The sequence below is a fragment of the Tursiops truncatus genome, chromosome X, assembly GCF_011762595.2.
Source record: "Tursiops truncatus isolate mTurTru1 chromosome X, mTurTru1.mat.Y, whole genome shotgun sequence".
In the NCBI taxonomy this organism is placed as follows: domain Eukaryota; kingdom Metazoa; phylum Chordata; class Mammalia; order Artiodactyla; family Delphinidae; genus Tursiops; species Tursiops truncatus.
This window is the reverse complement of record NC_047055.1, coordinates 85,497,209-85,519,318: the sequence shown is the minus strand read 5'-3', so window position 1 is coordinate 85,519,318 and position 22,110 is coordinate 85,497,209. Positions and strand designations below refer to the sequence as shown.

The following is a 22,110-nucleotide window of genomic DNA, read 5'->3' as shown; positions in this document are numbered from 1 at the left end:
AATATACATTTGATTTTCCCACCTACACCCATCATTCCAGTTGTGACAGAAATGATATAAGAAATGTTAAAAAATGTGTGTGTAGTGGGGAGAAGGTAAGTGGAAGCTCCATCAGGATTTCTCCTCTTTAAATGTCATCTCTGCCCTTGACCTTTCCTAGGCCTTCTCATCTTCCTTGAGATCATAAACTATGATCTGCTGCCTCCATAGTCAGCAAAAATATTCTTTCCCTTTCCATTGACCTCTCCTTTCTGTTTTTAAACTTAAACCAGTTTCCCAAATCCTGATCAAACCATCACTTAAACCAGAGGTTCTCATATTTAGCTTGCATCAGAATTGCCTGAAGGGCTTCTTAAAACACACATCTCTGGGCCATGTCCCAGTTTCTGAATCAGTAGGTCTGGGTGGGGTCCAATAATTTGCATTTCTACTTCAGTTCTTAGGTGATACTGAGGTTGCTGGTCCTAGGACCACATTTTGAGAACCACTAACTTAAACCTTATCTCCCCCTCTAACTACTACCCCATTTCTCTCCTTCCTTTTCCTAGCCAACTTCTTTTTAAACATTTTAAAATATATAAATGTCTTTTCAAGCACTCTTCTTTTAAACCCTTTTACTAATCACATAGTAGCACATAATCATTGTATTAAAATTAATGAAAAGAAACTGAAACCCTCCTACTTTGCTGGTGGAAGCTGCTTTGGAAAACAGTTAGGCAGTTCCTTAAAAAGTTAACAGAGTTATCATATGGCCCAGAAATTCTACTCCTAAATATATACCCAAGAGAATTGAAAACATATGTCCACATAGAAATTTGTATGTGAATGGTCATAGCAGCATTATTCACAAAAAAAGTGAAAACAACCCAAATGTCCATTAATGGATGAATGGATAAATAAAATGTGGTATGTCCATACAATGGAATATTACTTGGCAAAAAACAGAATGAAATACTGATATATGGTATAACAAAGATGAACTGCTAAAGCTTGCTAAGTAAAAGAAGCCAGACACAAAAGCCCACATATTGTATGATTCCATTTATATGAAAGGTACATACAGAATAGGCAAATCCATAGAGACAGAAAGTAGATTAGTGGTTTCTTGAGACTGAATGTGGAATAGAGAGTGACTGGAAATGAACAAAAGTGATCTTTTTAGGGAGATAGACATGTTCTAAAATTGGATTGTGGTGATGATTGCAATAGCATGCAAATTTACCAAAACTCACTGAATTGTACACTTAAAAGGTGAATTTAGGATGTGTAAAACTGTGTGCATTTCTTCTGTATGCATCCCCTTTACAGACCATTATGCCATCTGCTTTCTATGCCCACCATTTTACTAAGTTTGCTTTCTCGAAGGTCACTTGTGTGTCCAAACCGTCAAAGCCAATAGCAGTCCTCTCTTTATCGTCTGTGACGGTACACTGGCATACTTCTCCTTCTTACTACTCCAGATGCTTGCCCCTTCAATCCCCTTTGCTGGCTATTCTTCTTCATCCTACCCCCCGCTGGCTGGGTGATCAACAGGCCTCCTCAAAAGCATCCCCTTGTCTTCCTCACTAACTTTAAATTCAACATATCCCAACTCAAACTTATTATCTCCACCAAACCAGGTCCCCTTGTCACCTGCCCCCACTCTATCAATAATTTTCTCTTTCTAAAGACACTGGGGCAGAAAATTATTTTTGGCTTAACTCCTTTCATTCCCAAGTTCTTTTTACTTTTCTCTCAAAAGTTGTCACGTATTTGTGAGCAAATTATCTGAACCAACAATTCACATGGGAATCAATGCAAATATTAAATACATGAAAAATGTTCAAACCAGAATAATCAAAGTAAGCAAATTAAAATTATAATATGTACCATGTATACCTATTGTATTAGAAAAAGAAAAATTTCCATGATGGCAAATTTTAGGGGAAACTGGTATTCTCCTATGTTGTTAATGGCAGAGTAAAACACCTCCAGGGAAAGCAGTTTGGTGAAATATATCAAGAACAATAAGAATGCTAATTTTCTTTCAACAACTAATCCCAACTCTGTATAACTGTTTTTAATGAGATAATTCAAAATGAGAAAAAGGTTATAGCTGCTCAAAATTTTTTAGCAGCATTACTTTATAATAGCAAGAAATTGGAAACAACCTAATTATCCACCAGTTTGGGAATGATTAAGCAAATTAGGGCACATTAAGCTGGTGAAATATTATGCAGCCATTAAAATTTATAACTATTGAGGAAGGCTTTATAGCAACAGGAAAAATTGTTCACCAAATAATGCTTAGTGAGGAAAAAAGAAGCAGGACACATAAAATCACATCTACATAGTTATTATAATCATGACCCCCCCACCCGCAAATCTCTACACCTATAGATAAAGGCTGGCAGGGAAATGAAAACAATTAGGGTGTTAGGGTAGTAAGAATAAGGATACTTTTTCTATGGTTCTGAAGAACCTAGGGGCAGGACAGGAATAAAGACGCAGACCTAGGGAATGGACTTGAGGACACGGGGAGGGGGAAGGGTAAGCTGGGACGAAGTGAGAGAGTGGAATGGACATATATACACTACCAAACGTAAAATAGATAGCTGGTGGGAAGCAGCCGCATAGCACAGGGAGATCAGCTCGGTGCTTTGTGACCACCTAGAGTGGTGGGATAGGGAGAGTGGGAGGGAGACGTGAGAGGGAAGAGATATGGGGATATATGTATATGTATAGCTGATTCACTTTGTTATACAGCAGAAACTAACACAACATTGTAAAGCAATTATACTCCAATAAAGATGTTTAAAAAAAGATACTTTTTCTTCTGTTTTTAATTTCCTGTAATATTGCTTTCGCAATAAACATTTTCCCCCGAATATCCACATATTTATCTATCCCTTCTGTTACATTCCTATTGCACCCCCACCTTCCCAAAACAAGGCCACACTCATTCATGCCTGGATCACTGCCCCTAATTGGTCTTTCTTCAACCCATCTAGGCTGCAAATGCTGCCAAATTATCTGAAGTGCCATATTTACCATGTCACTTACCTGATCAATAACCTTCAATTGCTTCCATATTTGCCATCCTACCTAGTTTTCAAGGCCTAACTATCCTGGTGCAATACTTCACTCTTTACCCTTTTTCTCTACTGTTACTGTTGCTGCTGCTGCTCCTCTTCCTCTTCCTCCTCATTACAACTAACATTTACTGAGGGTTTATGGTGCCAGATTTTGTCCTAAATGCTTTACATATATTAACTCAATTATTCCACACAATAGTCACAGGAGGTAAGCACTCTTACCCCATTTCACAAATAAGGAAACCGATGGGGTGGGGTGAAAGAGAGGAGCTGGGCGGGGTGGGAGTGGGGGGGAAGAGAAAGCCACTTGCCAAATTCACACAGCTAGCGAACAGAAGAACCTGGATTTGAACCCAGGCAGACTGACTTCAAGGCCAGAACTTTTTTTTTTATTGAAGTACAGTTGATTTACAATGTTGTGCCAATCTCTGCTGTACAGCAAAGTGACTCAATTATGCACATATATACATTCTTTTTTTATATTCTTTTCCATTATGGTTTATCCCATGAGACTGGATATAGTTCCCTTTGCTATACAGTAGGGCCTTGTTTATCCATTCTAAATGTAATAGTTTGCATCTACCAACCCCAAACTCCCACTCCATCCCTCTCCCTCCTCACGTCCCCCTTGGCAACCACAAGTCTGTTCTCTATGTCTTTGAGTCTGTTTTTGTTTTGTAGAAAGGTTCATTTGTGCCGTATTTCAGGTTCCACATATAAGTGATATCATATGGTATTCGTCTTTCTCTTTCTGACTTACTTCACTTAGTATGATGATCTCTAGTTGCATCTATGTTGCTGCAAATGGCATTATTTCGTTCTTTTTTATGGCTGAGTAGTATTCTATTGTATATATCTACCACATCTTCTTTATCCATTCATCTGTTGATGGACACTTACGCTGTTTCCATGTTTTGGTTATTGTGAACAGTGCTGCTATAAACATCGGGGCGCATGTATCCTTTTGAATTATAGTTTTGTCCGGATATATTCCCAGGAGTGGGATTGCTGGATCACATGGTAATTCTATTTTTAGTTTTCTGAGAAACCTCCATACTGTTCTCCATAGTGGCTGTACCAACTTACATTCCCACCAACAGTGTAGGAGGGTTCCCTTTTCTCCACATGCTCTCCAGCATTTGTTATTTGTAGACTTTTTAATGATAAGGCCAGAACTCTTAACAACCAGCAGGGTTTATTCCTCCAATACAGCCTGCTTAGTTTCCCCTCTGGGCCTTTCCTCCTATAGGCCCCAGCCTTTAGTTTTCTTACCCTCCAATGAACTTAAATAGGGCACAATGATACTTATCATGTATTGGCCCCTTACCATGTGCCAGCCTTTTCTTGTTTAAACCATGTATTTGACACTTTTTCATCTTATAGCAACTAGCCTGAGTTGAAAACCTGGCTTGTCCCTTTAGTATCTGTGAGACCTTGAGTAAGTTACTTAGCTCCTCTGAACCTCAGATTCTTTATCTGAATCATTGGTTCTCAAAGTGTGATCCCAGAACCAGCTGCATCAGCATCACCTGGGGAGCTTGTTAGACATACACATTTTGAGCCCCATTCCACACCTACTGGATCACACTCCCTGGGGGCGGGGTGGGAGCTATCATGTATCTGGATTTTTTTTTTTAACAAGCCCTCCAGGTATTTCTAATGCACATTCAAGTTCAAGAATCACTGCCCTAGTTATAATAATGCCTACCTGACAGTTTTGGGGAAGATAAAACAGGATATGTGTAACTTAGCTAGTGGCACATAGGTTGTTTTGCAACTGGTAATTTATTATTACTGCTACTTAACTTTGTGTGGATTAGTCTTCCTTGCTCAAGCTGGGGATGGGCAGGCATCATGCTTCCTGATGCTCTTCCTCTAATATTTCCCTGCTTGCCTAGAAACAGGCAGTACATATACTAGGTTTTAAATAAAGTCCCCTTCCTTGACTGGCTGATTAGTAAGAGAGCCATTTTGGAGAAGCACCATAGTGTAGTATAGTGTCTCTGAAGCTAGACTACCTGGGTCTAGTCAACTTACTAGCTGTGGGACTTTAGGCAACTGAATTTATCTATCTGTGTTTCAGTTTCTTCTCTCGGTCAAATGAAGAAACTAACAGTACCTACCCCTTAAGGTTATGGTGGTAAATAAATATTTGTAAAGCGCTTTGAATGGTGCCTAGAATAGAGTACCGTGCTCAAGAAATGTTAGTTGGCATTATTATTTTTGTGTCATTTTACCTATTCAATGGTGGAGGAGGCTGTTTCTTCATTTGGCAAGCAAATGACAAATACATCTTGAGCAACTTCTCTGTGTCAGGCACCGTGCTAGGCATGGAGAATACATCCGTGACCAAGGTGTGGTCTCCTTTTTCGACAGTCTCAGTCTAGTAGGGGAAACTCAGCAGACCCACTAGACTGAAATGATTTCTCCAAGAACAGTGGGGAATCAAGGCCAGCCACAGAATCCCACAGTATCCCCACCCAGGCCTTAGGTCCCTGAGACATGATACTGAGGGGTCCATTTGAAGCGTTTCCTTAGGGATCCTAATTGAAGCAGTTATAATGGAAAAAGCATGAACTTTGGGGCCAGACAAACCTGAGTCTGAGTCCTGGCTCCATCACTTACTAGCTGTGCGACCTCAACTAAGTTATATAACCTCTGTGGACCTCATCTATAAAATAGGTAGTAAAATTAACTGTTGTGGAGAATAAATGAGATTATGGTTATAAAAGGATCCAGCCCAGTGACTGACACTTAGCTGGTGATCAGTAAATGTTGGCTTCCTCTCTTTCCATTGCCAATCAGAAAACCAATAGGTTTCCCAGACTCTGGAGTCAAAAGAAAGCCCAATTTATTCCTGACTACACCACCAAATCACAGGGGATAATATAGACCACTGGAAAGAACCCTGGGCTTTTCAGAGGTCAGGGGATCCAGATTCTAGCCCTCTTCCTAGGTGCCCCCACAGAGGCGCAGCTAAGAGCCGTCTTCCCTGTCCCTCCTTTATTCCTGGAGTTTGAGTTAAAGAATCAATACAATTTACGGGCCTCTTGTCCTGGAGAAGAACTAGCTGAAAGAGTATATCAAACAATTTCACAAAAGGGGTTCCAACCAGACTGATGGAGAGCAACCTGGAGGACGTAACTGTCTCCTCCACATGGTCACCTATGACAGGTGGGCTCATGTCTTTGGAGCATAAGTGCCAGGTGCCATGTTCCCCACATTATAGGAACAGATTCTCCACTCTGGGCATTCTTTTTTCCTTAAGGGCTCTGCAGAAGCAACTCTTTCCCCTCTAGCCCAAGCCATACATACCATTTGTAAAAATGTCCCTGCCTTCTTTTAGGAATTCTAACCTATTGTTAGCATGATCTGCCTTGGATTTTTAATGAACAGACCTTAATCTCTCAACAAGCCCTATAAAAAGAAAGGTGGCAGAACCCAAGAAACATTCTGAGGCAAAGGCACAGCAGTGGCTGGACAGTCTTACCTCCTCTCTGGCCCCTCCAACCACCCAGTGGCTGCTTGGAAGGCAAGCATAGTTTATACCTTCCCATCTGTGTTTTAGCACGGTCTGGTCCCCATGTCCTTGTGCCTGGGCACCTGCCTCAGGCCTCTGAGCTGATGGGCACAATGTCCCACAATACTCCTTTTTACGTATTCCAAAATGTGCTACCCATCAGTTTGGTCTATAGCCCAGCTGCCTGGTGGGCAGGCTGGATTACATCTTACAGCACCAAGGCCTTTGTACTGACACCAGACAAGGTTCCTCAAAGGAAACAGAGCAAATAGAAAACAGAAAACCTTACCAGTTTCCACAGAAGCCTCAGAGGTACTAACTCACCCCAACTCCCAGAGCGGTCACTTACCTCCCTGACTGGCTGGTCTTCCTGTTTCCTGTTATTGGCTTCCATTTGTCCCCAGGAAAGTCCTGCAAAGCAAAATTCTGATAAGTTAGGGAGCTCTGGACAGCCAGGTATATAGATGGCTTCAAAAATGTAAAGAGGTCAGGAGCTTGTCCTGGGCCAGGCCCACCCCCTCTTCCCCACCCCCACAGTTGGTTCCTTCTACTCTCCCATGCAGGCTACAGAGCTATGTACCTAGAGGGCTGCCTTTCTGTCAGGAGGCTTCAGCAAGCTGCTGGGGGCATGCAGAGTCTAAGACAGCACTCAAGGACCTGGACAATGTGGTCTAGAAACTCTGAGTTTCCCTCTCTTTCTCCACTCCCCTCCCAAACCACGTTAAAAACCAGTTTAGCATGTTTGCTGTTTGTTCTGGCTCTTGCAAAGAAAATCTCTTTGTTCTTCCCAGTGAACCTGCTTGTTCCTCTTGCCTCTTCCACCATAGAAGGCAACTTCTTGGAAGCCGCAGCCCCTGAGGAGGCTTTGAGGCCTAAAGCTCCTGCTGCTACAACCCTGTCCTAGCCCACCCTGTACTTCAGGGGCCCTTCCTCCTCGTTCCAGATCCGCTGACAGTGGCTGAGGTGGGCTTATTTCTGGGGAGCACTCATCCCCCATATTACAGGAGGAGACTCTTCACCCTGGGCATATTGTTCTTAAGGGCTTTGCCCAAGCATTCTTTTCCCTGCAGCCCAAGCCACATATGCCATTTGTAAAAACGTCCTTGCTTCCTATTCTAGCTCCAAGCCTAATGCAAATTTGCCTTTGACATTCTCCCTGATTTCAGCATTCCGTACCCTCTACCTAGTGACTCAGAACTTAGCCCAACGGGAATGCACAGTTTTTCCTAAACCTCACTGATCTTCCAAAGTCCCGCTTTCTCCAATGCTATTATTGGTCCCATTCAAAGTTTTATTAACTTTGCCTCAGTAAAAAAAAAAAAAAAAATTACTACCTTTTGGGGGTAAGACACCTGGTTGTCAGTCATTCTGGCTAAGATACTCATTATTTGAGGGTAGTTATGTCACTTCCCTGAACCTCAGCTTCCTGTCTGGCAAATAAGGACTAGGCTATCTAGCCTTGCTGGATTCCCAGGAGTGAGGATAAAATGGGATGTGTATAGAGAATGTTTAGCACAGCACTCGGCACATAGGAGGTTCTGGACGTTAGTAGCCATGGAAACGATGAGGTTTCACAGCTTTCAGAGGACCAGAGCAGTCCCTGCCTGTACCTGTCATGTGAGAGCATCAAAAACCACTTGTTCAACTCAGATTCTGCCTTGATGCCCTTGTAAGATGTCCCTGCTTTCAAAGACACTATTCCTCATTTTGCCACAGTGGGAGCCAGGATTTCCTGTCCATGCCCTGTCTAGCCCTGTGGGAAGTGCTCAGTAAATAGAAGTGGTCAAACCAAAGTCCTGTCCCAACTCTCAATCTCCTCAACTCCCCAGTATCACCTTACTTTTTTTTTCACTGAGCCACTTAGGTTGCTGTAAATTGTCTGCACTCTTTGAATCAAAGAGGCAGATATCTCCATGGCTTGTTGCAGATGGGGATTGACTGTGGTAGGAACTTGTTGCCCTAGTGGAAGTTATACTGCTAGAAGGCATCCTGCCAGAGTGGGGAGGGCCTGGGCTTTGCAATCAGCTTTTGGAGAGGCAGTGTAGCACAACTAGGAGCTTGGCCTCTGAGGCCACACTACATGGATTCAAATCCCACACTGAGTGTGACCTCAGGCAAACTACCAAGTTCCTCTTAGCTCATTTCCCCCAGCTATTTAATAGTGATCATAATAATAACAGTATCTATTTCTTGATTGCTTTGAGGATGACATGAGTTGACACATGTAAAGCACCTAGAACAGCACCTGGTACGCCATAGACACTCAAATGTTAATTATCATTATGTTGTTCAAATCCTAGCTTCACCACTTGCAGGATGTGTGATCTCACTGAGCCTCAGCTTTCTCAGCTGTAAAATGGGGATCCTATTATAATGTATCTCATATAGTTGTTAAATGAAATACTTTGATAATATATGCAGAACTAACTGGCATGAAGCATGAGGGATTTAGGTGTGTGCTGATTTTAGTTCTCTTAACAGCACCAAAGAGGATCCAATTGACTCCCCATCCTCTTCCAGGGGCCATAAAGAGCAGGATCTCAACCCTACTTCAGATAGCCACCATCACAACTACCTTAGCCACCTGAGCTGGGGTATCCTAACGCATCTACAAGTTTTCCCCATGTCTGGAGGGAGGGTGAGCTCAGGTGGCAGGGGTAGAAATGGGCATGAAGTGGCTTCTGGACGGCTGTCCACATGTCCGAAAGCCTAGCGTCTAAGCAGACCTACTTATCTAATCTAACAGACATTAGGAAACCAATGTGTCCTTCCCTCAGAGTACAAAAGGAGAGGCATGGTATGGGCACATGCACACCTGCATTGCTACTGTCAGCTGCTGCAACCTGCAAATCTCACCTCCTTCCCTTATGGAGTTACTGGCCCTAGGATGACGGTTCTGCAGCTGTCATCTGCTTACCCCATCCCCACCCCCAACTTCAGCCCCTTTTCTCCATTGTCTACTTGCAGGTCCTTGTTTCAGCAAAAGTTTCTCAAGGTAAACCCAAATCTCCCTTTATTCTAAAAGATAATAACTAACCTTTAAAAAATGATTACTATCTGGTAGTTACTGTTCTAAATGCCTTGCACATGTTACATCATTTAATCCTCTCAACCAACTTATGAAGTAGGTACTGTTATCATTTCCATTTTTTTTAGATGGGAATGCTTAGGAATTCAAACCCAGGTAGTCTGGTTTCAGCATCATGCCCTTAAACCATTATTTTATATTTCCTCTCCTTTTTTCCTGCTACATTTTTTTATGAATATTTTCAAACACTTAGAAAAGTTGAACAAGTTTACAATGAACACCTATATATTCACCATTGTATAGTTTCTACAGTTAGTATTTTACTGTATTTGCCTTATCACATATCTATTCACTCCTCTATCCATCCACAAATCCATCTTAAATTCTTGATGCATTTCAAAGTACAACTTTATCCCCATACATTTGAAAACTTAAATGGAATGGACAAATTCCTTGAAAGGCAAACTACCAAAGCTCACTCAAGAAGAAATAGATAACCCAGATAACCCTATATCTATTAAAGAAATTGAATTTGTTGTCAAAAATCTTTCCACTAAGAAAACTCTAGGCCCAGATGGCTTCAATGATGAATTCTACCAAACATTCAAGGAAAAAAAAATACCAGTTCTATTCAAACTCTTCCGGAAAATAGGAGAGAAGAGAACAATTCCCAACTCATTTGGTGAGGCCAGTATCTTGATATGAAAACCAGACTCGGGCTTCCCTGGTGGTGCAGTGGTTGAGGGTCCGCCTGCCCATGCAGGGGACACGGGTTCATGCCCCGGTCCGGGAGGATACCGCATGCCGCGGAGCGGCTGGGCCTGTGAGCCATGGCCATTGAGCCTGCGCGTCCGGAGCCTGTGCTCCGCAATGGGAGAGGCCACAGCAGTGAGAGGCCCACGTACCGCAAAAGAAAACCCCCCAAAAAAACCCAAACAAACAGAAAAAACAGACTCGGACATCACGAGAAAACTACAAACTAAAATCCGTGATATACATAGACAAAAATCCTTAACAAAATACTAGCAAATCAAATCTGGTAATATATAAAAAGGATAAGACGTCATGACCAAGTGGGATTTATTCTGGCAATGCTAGCCTGGTTCTTATTTCAAAAATCAATCAATGTAATTCACCATATCAACAGACTAAAAGAGAAAAACTGTATGACCATCTCAATAGATACAGAAAAAGCACTTGAAAAAAAATTCAATATCCACTCTTGATAAAAGCTCTCCCAACAAACTAGGAATAAAAGGGAATTTCTTCAACCTGTTATAAGGCATCTACAAAAAAATCTACAGCTAACATCAAACTTAATAGTGAAAAATTGGGAACAAAGTAACAATATCTGCTCTCACCACTTCTACTAAACACTGTATTGGAGGTCCTAGACAGTGCAATAGGGGCCTCCTCTCCTAATAAAGCCACACACAGTGGAAATGAAGACAAAATTACTTATATTTACGGATGACATGATTGTCTATGTAGAAAATCTTTTAAAATCTACCAAGAAAAGTGAGTTTGGCAAGGTTGCAGGATACAAGGAAAATATACAAAATTAAATTGCATTTCTACATAATAGTAAAGAATTTTAACTTTACCTTAAGAAAACAATAGTATCTACAATGGCAGCAAAAACATGAAATCTTAAGGATAAATATAACAAAATATGTGCAACATCTGTATGCTGAAAACTAGAAAATAAGTTGTGTAAATCAATATACTTCAAAAGCTCAAGCATACATATCATTAAAGTTTGATATTTGTTTACAGTATTTTAGGCAAAATTTACTTCCAGCGAAATGCACAAACATTAAGTGTACATCTGTTAAGGTTTGGCAAATGTATACACCTGTGTAACTCAAACTCTTATCAAGATATAGATCATCACCCAACAAAGTTCCCTCATGCCCTTTCCTAGTCAATCTCTGTGCTGCCTGCCACAGGCAACCACTGTTTTGAAATTTTTTTCCATAGAATAGCTGTTTTAGAACTTTATATAAAGGAATAGTAGAGTATGTACTCTTCTGTGTAAGGCTTCTTTACCCCTAAGTTTCGTTTCTTCAAAGAATATGTATTGAGCAATTTCATACAGTAAGTCTTTCAGAAGTGTAGGCCTATGCAAAAACAGTTCAACACAGGAACTAACTTCTGGTTTGAATGCACCAGCCAAAAGGTGGCACTAGGAAAGCCATGGGAAAGGAATCTGGTGGTAAGCTGGCAACAGCATATGGAGTCCTTCCACAGATACCCTGAGGGATGGTGGTGGCTTGTATTAGAGTTGTAGGTCATAACCAGGGTATAGCAACAGCCAATTTAGACCTGGGTCTCTGCAAACAAAGCCTGGGAGACATCTGCAAGTTTTGCAGCTCCAAATATATTTTAAAGCAGGAAATGGAAGGGAATACATGCTGTTTTGGATCAGGCACTGAGCCTGGCACTCTGTGTTACACAATCTCATTTGATCCACCCAACTAATTCATGAGGCAGCCATTACTTTCCTCCACTTTAGAGATGAGGTAATAAGACTTTATTTAGTACTGGCCATTTTATGAGGTAAAAATTCTTTTCTTTTTCCCTTTAAAAAGAATCACATAACTACAACTTTTGGTGGCTGGATGACTTGCTTAAGTTCACTCAGATACCAATTATACAGTCAGGATATAAAGCCCAGTTGTGTTCATTTTGTGAAGCAAAAGTTATTTTATTCTACCTCTAAAGATGAGGTAAGTGCAATTTTGATCACTGAATGTCTTGCCCAAGGTTAGTAAGCTACCACCTGGTGGACCCAGCACTATATAATTTTAAGACATTATAATTGTTACGTTTTCAAATGATTTACCTAGCTTTCTCCTCACAAAGAGAATAATGAAGCTCACCCATCCAAGAGTCAAGTTCTCACCTGCACTGTTGGATTCCTGGGTTTCCAAGTGTTGCCAGGTGCCAAGCTGCTGTCCTCTAGGGTACCATGCTGGGGATTATGATAACAAGCTGAACACCGGATACACTGGTGGTGGTGGCACCGGCAGTTGTAGCAGTTTGGCATCATATTTCTCTTTCGCAAAGCAGGGCAGACTTCCCCAGAACAATAAATGCAAGGGTCATGGACTACAGCTCCCTGGACATTGCAGGAGTAAGAGCACGTCCTGCGGTAATCAAAATCACCACAGTGTAGTGGCTTACAACACATGGATTGTTCTAGACCTTTGCTTGCAAAACATTCTTTGTAAGTGGTAATTTCTGACTGAAGGGGTGACATGGAATGATATGATTGGTCTGTGGCATGACAGGGTTGGTCTGTGGAGTGATATGATTGGTCCATGGGATGGCGCCTCAATTCCCTATAGCTGGAGCTCATTGGCTGGAAGTTTTGGTCAACAGGTTTTGGTCTCTGGGTAAAAGTCTTGCTATGAGTGGTTAAACCTGGCAAATGAGATGTCGATAAGGATTTGCTACTCTCTTCAAAGAACTTTCTTCTGTCTGCAAAGGGCAAGAGGATGGCTTCCTCCTCAGCTTGGGCAGTAGAAGCCTTCAATTCCTTGTCACCTGGGTTGGAAGAGTTTTCCACAGCTAGTGCCACATGTGGCTGCAGGTTGTGCTCTGGCGACCATCTCCAGTGACCTCCACGGACTCCACGGTGAACATTTGTTTTTTCAGAGTCTGAGGAGGATGGGTCAGATGCTTTCCACCAGGTGTTCAGGCTCAAAGAGGACTGGCCAGGTCTCTGGCTAGGGCTCATTCGTCCCTCCAAGCCCGTCCTAGATTCATGGCCCTCAGGGGCTTGGCTGAGGCACTCTGAAGACCTAGCCCTGAGTATCATGCTCTTGTTGAAGAGCTTGTCTCTGGGGCTAGGTGGTTTTTTATACGAAGATAGAAGGGATGAGTTAGAGGCAGGAAGTGGAGGACTTTCTAGGCGCTCCTCGGTCTCTTCCACTGGCTCCTTGGTGTCACACAGCTGTGACAAGGGACTCTTGCCTTTCTGGAGCTGGGCCTTCCTCCTCTGAATTTCATTACGTAGATTGGTAGCAAAACGTTCGTTCTTCCGCCGGTTTTGTATTGAGCGGCCCCGGGTCCCTCCATTTCGCCTACCACCCACCCGGCCACACTCCTTGGGCTCACTGTCCCCTTCTTCAGTTGTCTCTGTGCGGCCAGCTACTTTAGTGGTTTGTTGAACAAGGGAGCCAGAGGCAGAGGACTGCTGGCTGGCCAATTCACTGTCAGCTCTGCTTGCTCTGTTTGGGTCCTGGAAACTTCTTTCTGGAGGATGTCCATCAGCCTCTCCATGTGGGGAACTGCTTGGGCTCTGATGCCCCGAACCCAGAAGTCTATCATCCATTGGCCTGGTCTTTCTTTCTTTGCTGGGCTGGTCCTGGGTTCCTCCTGCAGGGGGACATGGGCTTTTCTTGCCTGTGTGGCTACTGTGCAAAGGGGATAGAGTCCACTCCTGCCCATCCTGCCCAGCTGGAAGCTCCGTCCCCTTGCTGTCCCTAGTATCAAGGTGCACATGCTGCAAGTGGGACGCCAGTAGCTCTTCAGGGGCACTATGGCGATGTCCTGTGAGGTGTGGAGGGCTGCCAAAAGAAGAAGCCTTAGCTAGTTCTGCTGAAGCCTGGTTAAGTGGGCTGGAATCTGTGCTGGAAGCTTTGTCATATGCTTTTGGGAATCCAACAGCTTTGGCCGAGGCCTCCATCAGTAGATGCTCAGAGCCCTTCTGGCTGGATTCAGGAAGTTGGCTGAGCTCACAGTTCTGATGGCCCTCATTTGTCACTTGGTCTTGCCCGCTGAGGCAGCAGAACCTGTTAGGGTTCCTTGGGGATAGCATGGTGTCCAAGCTAGGTTTCTCCGTCTGTTGCAAGGAGTCCACAAGCTCAGAAGCCCTGCTCTGCTCTCCACTGAGGAGTTGGGCTCTGGAGGCCTGAAGACTGTCTCGCCTCACTGGAGGTTGTGGTGGACCCCTGGCAGCCTTGGCAGGCCCTGAGTGGTGGACCTCCTGTGGACGGGATGATATCTGGGAGCTAGGAGTCAAGTGGCTCCCACTGGTATGCCGGCCACCTCCTGAGGTTTCGGCCACATTAAGCTGGCCATTAGGGGCCTTGGTTGGCCCTGGGCCTTGCATGATGCAGTCCACAGAGCCTGGCTCCTCTGGCCTGAGGGAAAGGGCACAGTCAGAGGCATTTGAGCTGGCCGAGAAGGAGCTATAGGCTGAGTCACGCTGATTGGGGTATGTGCTCTGGTCAATGGGCAAGAGGTGGCCCTCATAGGTGGCTTGGCCTGGTTGCTCCAGGCTCTCCATGCTGCCAATGGAGCTGCTTTTCTCAGTGCTGCAGTGCCGGGAGAGTGGACACCACTGCACACACACGTCACTGCAAGACACAGGGCACACCAGTTAGTTACGTCACCAGATCCCTTTCCCACCTTGGCCAGCCCTGCCATGGGAGAAGCAGGACAACCCAGAGGCACCCATGTCACAAGTGAGAGATAAGGCAAAAGAGGAAGGAAGGGAAACAGGGGAACAGATGGACACTGGGGGTACTACAGAAATGTGGTAAAATGGGAGACAAGATGATATGTGGAAGAAGGATAGGGCAAGATCCCAAAGACTAACAGTGTAAGAACTCCACTGAGGGTTGTGCTCTGTTTCTCTGCCTTCAGTGAGTCTAGAATTGCTTCTGGACTATTGCTGTCCCCAGGGAGTCAGCTATAGCTCTCTGCTAGGAGAAACAAGCACGGACTATTAGCATTTGAGAGGGGCCCTAAAGGGCTGATTTAATTTCAGCCAGCCCATTTTGTAAATCAGTGGTTCTCAAATTTGAGCATGTATCAGAATCACCCAGAGGGCTCATCAAAACACAAGTGACTAGGTCTCATGTCCAGAGTTTTAGGTCTGGGTGGATCCTGAGAATTTTACTTCTGACAAGTTCCTGGGTGATGCTGGTGCTGTTGGTTCAGGGACCATATGCTTTTGAGAATCATTGGTGTCAAGCAAGCCCTGCAAAGGGAAGTGATTGTGAGGATGTGATTTTCTCAACATCGCCCAGCTCTAGTTCATGGCCCAGACAGGGCCAGAATTTAGGTGTCCCTCTGTTCTTTTCTTGGTAATAGTAATCCTCACCATTTACCAAGAACCTACAATGTGCCAGGCACTTTACAATGTCTCATTTCAAATTGAAGGGGAGAGATTATTATCTCCACTTGACAAATGAGAAAACTGAAGCTGAGAGAGGGAAAGTAAACTGACAAGCTCACACAGCAGCTAAAGAAGCAGACCTGGAATTTGAACCCAGGCCTCTACGAGTCTAATGTCCTAGGTCTTCTGCTACACTGTCTGTTAAATGTAAATAATAGTAATATCTGTATCAGAGGGTTGCTTTGTGGGTGAAACCAGATAATAAAAGTGAAGCTCTTGTCGCAGCCTGGGCACCTAGTGAAGGTTCAATACCTGGAGCTGCTGCTCTCTTGATTGTTGTTTTCATGGCTATTGTTATCAGCATCCTCTCTACTATGACTTTTGATACTATAGTGGTCCCTGCCCACCCAGGCCACCCTCATCCCCCATGGCAAAGCCAAACCAGGGAGAACAAAGAAGGGACTAGGATCAGACACAATCTTGAATTTTAAGTACCATTTCCCACACACAAAGCCAAAATGAGCCAAGTCATGCCAGTAACACCCTGTGGCTAGAAACCCAGGAGGTTGCAGGCTGCCCTCAGAAAGGCCACAGTTCCAAACACCAGAGCTGAGCAGTGGCGGGAGCCCACAAGATCCCCCAGGTCAGCCTTTCCTAATTCTTGCTCCCTGCCTTGCCCCTTAGCCACTCCACTTACTTGACCTCTTGGCTAGGAATCCATCAATTACTCCTTGGCAAGGAGATCTGCTACCCAACCCACCACCCTTCCTGCTGAAAACAGCCACACCCCCACTCAAACAGGAGCCAAGCTCAGAATGTATTTCTGTGTATTCTCCCAGAACAAAACTGCCTCTGCCTCCTCCCTGAGCCCCTGACTTCCGATGCCAAATAAAGACACCGAGTCAGGGCAAACTCAACCCTTAGCTTCCCTGAGCCTCCTCAACAGAAATCCCTTCTCAGAGGGAAGATCTTGTTGTGGAAGGGAAAAGGCAGCTGAGGCCAGCAGCTTTGCTGGCTCTGGGCTTGCTGAGAAAGTTCTCTGAGTCTGCTGGGCAGCTCTTTCAACCACAGACCATCCCAAGCACCCTAAATTGAGAGATCCTCATTGCAGGTGGACCCTGCTATTCAGGGAGGTTCCCATTCTGAAAGCTTTGGTTCTGTGACAGAGCTGGGATGAGAGGAACAATGGATGAGGTCACCATGAGTCACTGTAGCTAGAGAAGAGGACCAGAACCCAGCCCCAGGGCCACCGATATCAGAGACCAGGATGATGCAGAGGAGCCAGGGAAAGAGACTGCAAAGGAAATAAGGAGAAAAGGAGGAGAAAGTGGTGTTTTGCAAGTCGAGTGAGGTCAGTATTTCAAGGAAACATTTTTTAAAAGGAAAGGGACTGTCCCAAAGTCACAGACAGTTCTCAGTAGACGAGGACCAGAAGCCAGGCACACTGGAAACCCACCCCATTTTCCGGGATAGCACTCTGGGCTCTACAGCCTCCAACGGGGATGAGAGCAGAGGAGAGGAAGTGGCTGGGTGATCTAGCCTCTACCCTATCTTGAGGGGAGGGTTCTAGACTTACCTCGTGTTGCAGCCGGAATGCCAGGACAAGCTGAAGGCTTCAGAAGGGAAGTGCATGTTGGTGGCTGCTTCAGGGCATCCCTCCAGCAGCTTGGCCACATGCCATGAATGTGGCCTACTGACGGGGGCGTTCCTCCTACAGTAAGAAAGGGACAGGAAGTCAACTTAGGGAACCAGAGCTGAAATCACTTCCCAGGCAGCTTCCGCCCCCACCCCCTCTTTCCCTTAAATGAAGTAGAACATCTTGCAAGGAGCTGATGTAGGAATCTTAGTGGCCACCCCCTCAGCTCTCAGTACTCAAATCTCCTTCACCCCAAGGACAATGCCTGGAGATACAGAATGTTAGCGTCACAGGGCTCTTTTGCTCATGGGTGTATCCCAAGCGTGTACAGCAGTGCCGGATGCATAGTAGATGCTCAATAAATATTTGTGGAATAAGTGAGTGCTGCTTCCCAATGAATAGTGTGCCCACCCTAAGTTTTCTCTGAGAAAAAAATCATTCTGGCCAATCTTCCCATTTTTCTCTAAGAAAGGGATAGGTAAATGACTGAGAAGTTTGAGCAAGTCAACACCAATTGGCTGCCAATTTTTGGCTTATTCATTTGATAAGCATTTGTTGTATGTGTCTTGTGTACCATCTGTACATACCTCTGGGGATACAGAGATCAATCAAATATGGCTTTGCCCTTGAGAACTTACAGATTAGTGAGAGAGAAAGACCTAATTCAAATAAAGCATGGTAAAGACATTCAGAGAGTGAAGGATAAGATGGGCACAGAGGTGAGATCCCCAAGTTTGTAGGCAAAAGGGTGGCAAGGAGCCCCAACTCCTGCCAGGGAGAATAGAACGAGATGGTGGATGGTGTGCTAGGCTGACAGGGGAGACTGGCTGTTCAGCAGGACAGGGGTGAATAAAGGGAAATGGGTCTGAGGCCAAGGCTCTGGATACAACCACAGCATCTGTCTGGTGCTGGAGGCTGCAGCCACAACTCTTGCACTGACTGGCTTCTACAGGACCCATCCCTGTGCTCTGGTATATTTCACATGAATAGATGCCACTCTTGCAAGTGGGGAAGAATGGGATGGGGAAGAGCATGTATGGGGCATGGGTAGTGCCAGAAGATAAAGAGATGATTAGTATGAGAGAGAATGAGGGGAGGGGGGAGAATAAGAGAGATGGGAAAGGGAGGAGGGAAGGGGGAAGGAGAGAGAAAGAGAGGGAGGGAAAGGGAGGGGAGGGGAGAGGAGAGGAGGGGAGGGGAGAGGAAAAAAGGGAAGATAGATGTCAGAAGGACCAGGCAGATGACAGAGATAAGAGGGAGAGATGGTACAGAGAAAAATAAATGACAGAAAGGAAAAAAAGTCTGAGAAAGACTATAAGGAACTACACAGAGAGAAATGGGTGATAGAGAACAAAATAATGACAGAACAAAATAATGACAGAGTAAGAGAAACATGATAAATAAAGGAGATGGTGGAGAGATAAATAGATGATAGCTTATTTACTAATTTATTCATTCATTTACCGTGGCAGATTCCATACTAGACACACTGAGGGAGCAGAGTTGACTAAGATAAGGACCCATGTTTTCAACACTCTTGTTATAGAGGGGGATAAATCAGCTCTCTACCTCCCAGGAGCAGTAGTAGACAGACTCAAGCTGATTCCATCATAGCTGGGAATGCCCCTCACCCCAGCGGAAACACAGAATATCCCAGCTGTGCTGAGCTCTAGAGGGCTAAGGCCTAAAAAGGTAGTCCTGAGGAGAATGACCTTGCTGAGGAAAACATGTGTTGAGCGGTAACAGGCCAGACACAGAGAAGGAGGTGTAAGAGGAAGGGCAGTGGAAGCTGCCTACCAAAGGGCAGGAACCAGAGCCACAGGTCAGTAGCAGTGGCTAAAACTTATGGGAAGGAAAGGAGGTGAGGCTCCCACATTTAACCACACTGTTCTATTATGGATTCAGAGTGCCCAGCAGGGACGCTCAAGGCACTAGAAGACGTTGTGGGGAGGCACTTGCTCCAGAGTTTCACACACAAAACCATGATGCTAGAAATCTCTCCAGTGGCTGTTACCCAGAAGTCATCCATTAACAACGATTTATAAAGCATCTCACAGAAGTACTATGTACTAGTATGTGCTAGGTACCATGTACAACATTTCTAGGCACGAGGATACAGTGGAGAGCACGGCACCTCTCTTATTTTGGGCCCTTCTTCCACATCCAGCATTCCTGAAGTTGAGTGCACCAACCATCCAGTCTTTAACTAAATTCTACTGAGCCTTCTTTTACAGTATCTCTTTGGCTTTTCCTCTTTCTATCTCTCCCCCAGCTCCCCACCACTATTTTCATTGAGGCTATTCCACATAATCATTTTGTTCCTCCACAGAGCACGCCATCCACAGTTCCTGTTCTAGCCTTTAACACTTTATGTCCAAAATGCTGTGTTGGAGACTGTGGGGAGATGGCGGAAGAGTAAGATGCGGAGATCAACTTCCTCCCCACAGAGACACCAGAAATACATCTGCACGTGGAACAACTCCTACAGAACAACTACTGAACGCTGGCAGAAGACCTCAGACCTCCCAAAAGGCAAGAAACTCCCCACGTACCTGGGTAGGGCAAAAGAAAAAAAGAAAAAAACAGAGACAAAAGAATAGGGACGGGACCTGCACCAGTGGGAGGGAGCTGTGAAGGAGGAAAAGTTTCCACACACTAGGAGTCCCTTCGCGGGTGGAGACTGCGGGTGGCGGAGCGGGAAAGCTTCAGAGCCGCGGAGGAGAGCGCAGCAACAGGGGTGCGGAGGACAAAGCGGAGAGATTCCCGCACAGAGGATCGGCGCTGACCAGCACTCACCAGCCGAGAGGCTTGTCTGCTCACCCGCCGGGGCGGGTGGGGGCTGGGAGCTGAGGCTCGGCTTCGGTCGGATCCCAGGGAGAGGACTGGGGTTGGCGGCGTGAACACAGCCTGAAGGGGGCTAGTGCACCACGGCTAGCCAGGAGGGAGTCTGGGGAAAAGTCTGGACCTGCCGAAGAGGCAAGAGAATTTTTCTTCCCTCTTTGTTTCCTGGTGCGTGAGGAGAGGGGATTAAGAACGCTGCTTAAAGGAGCTCAGGAGACGGGCGGGAGCCGCGGCTAACAGCGCGGACCCCAGAGATGGGCATGAGACGCTAAGGCTGCTGCTGCCGCCACCAAGAAGCCTGTGTGGGAGCACAGGTCACTTTTCACACCTCCCTTCCGGGGAGCCTGTGCAGCCCACCACTGCCAGGGTCCCGGGATCCAGGGACAACTTCCCCGAGAGAACAAACAGCGCACCTCAGTCTGGTGTAACGGCCCGCCGGCCTCTGCCGCCGCATACTGCGCGCCTCAGGCTGGTGTAACGGCCCGCCGGCCTCTGCCGCCGCATACTGCGTGCCTCAGGCTGGTGTAACGCCCGCCGGCCACTGCCGCCGCACACAGCGCGCCTCAGGCTGGTGTAACGGCCCGCCAGCCACTTCCGCTGCACCCCCGTGCCCCGCCCCCGTGCCCCGCCCTCCCCGAGGCCTGAGGGAGCCAGAGTCCTGGAAGCAGTTGCTCCTTTAACCCCTTCCTGTCTGAGGGAAGAACAGACGCCCTCTGGCGACCTACACGCAGAGGCGGGGCCAAATCCAAAGCTGAGCCCCAGGAGCTGGGCGAACAAAGAAGAGAAAGGGAAATCTCTCCCAGCAGCCTCAGAAGCAGTGGATTAAAGCTCCACAATCAACTTGATGTACCCTGCATCTGTGGAATACCTGAAGAGACAACGAATCATCCCAAATTGAGGATGTGGACTTTAAGAGCAAGACTTACTATTTTTTTCCCCTTTTCCTCTTTTTGTGAGTGTGTATGTGTATGCTTCTGTGTGAGATTTTGTCCATATAGCTTTTCTGTCACCATTTGTCCTAGGGTTCTGTCTTTTTTTTCCTTAAAAAATTTTTTTTTTCTTAATAATTATTTTTTATTTTAATTATTTTATTTTATCTTACTTTATTTTATTTTATCCTTTTTCTTTCTTTCATTTCGTTCTTCCTTCCTTCCCTCCTTCCTTCCTTCCCTCCTTCCTCCCTTCCTTTCTTTCCTTCTTTCCCCTTCCTTCCTTCCTTTCTTTCTTTCTTTCTTTCTTTCTTTCTTTCTTTCTTTCTTTCTTTCTTTCTTTCTTTCTTTCTTCTTTTTCTCCCTTTTATTCTGAGACGTGTGGATGAAAGGCTCTTGGTGTTGCAGCCAAGAGTCAGTGTTGTGCCTCTCAGGTGGGAGAGCCAACTTCAGGACACAGGTCCACAAGAGACCTCCCAGCTCCACATAATATCAATGGCGAAAATCTCCCAGAGATCTCCATCTCAACACCAGCACCCAGCTTCACTCAACGACCAGCAAGCTACAGTGCTGGACACCATATGCCAAACAACTAGCAAGACAGGAACACAACCCCACCCATTAGCAGAGAGGCTGCCTAAAATCATAATAAGTCCACAGACACCCCAAAACACCCCAAGAGACGTGGACTAGCCCACCAGAAAGACAAGATCCAGCCCCATCCACCAGAACACAGGCACTAGTCCCCTCCACCAGGAAGCCTACACAACCCACTGAAACAACTTTAGCCACTGGAGACAGACACCAAAAACAACGGGAACTACGAACCTGCAGCCTGCAAAAAACGAGACCCCAAACACAGTAAGATAAGCAAAATGAGAAGACAGAAAAACACACAGCAGATGAAGGAGCAAGATAAAAACCCACCAGACCTAACAAATGAAGAGGAAAT

The 22,110-nt window shown here is 45.3% G+C and overlaps 1 protein-coding gene across 10 annotated transcripts in view; it reads right to left on the bottom strand.

Moving 5' to 3' along the window:
* Positions 1-22,110, bottom strand: part of SHROOM4 (shroom family member 4) — a 212,165-nt gene that overhangs the window by 25,699 nt on the left and 164,356 nt on the right. For 9 of the 10 annotated variants that reach the window (XM_073799439.1, XM_033849380.2, XM_033849382.2 and 6 more), the window contains 3 exons: positions 17,329-17,463; positions 12,528-14,988; positions 6,944-7,005 (listed from right to left, as the gene is read on the bottom strand). In XM_073799439.1, coding sequence (XP_073655540.1) covers positions 6,944-7,005; positions 12,528-14,988; positions 17,329-17,463 — 2,658 coding nt within the window. Of the gene's footprint in view, positions 1-6,943; positions 7,006-12,527; positions 14,989-17,328; positions 17,464-20,642; positions 20,796-22,110 lie in introns of those variants that run through there. The other variant, XM_073799440.1, reaches the window with a different exon arrangement.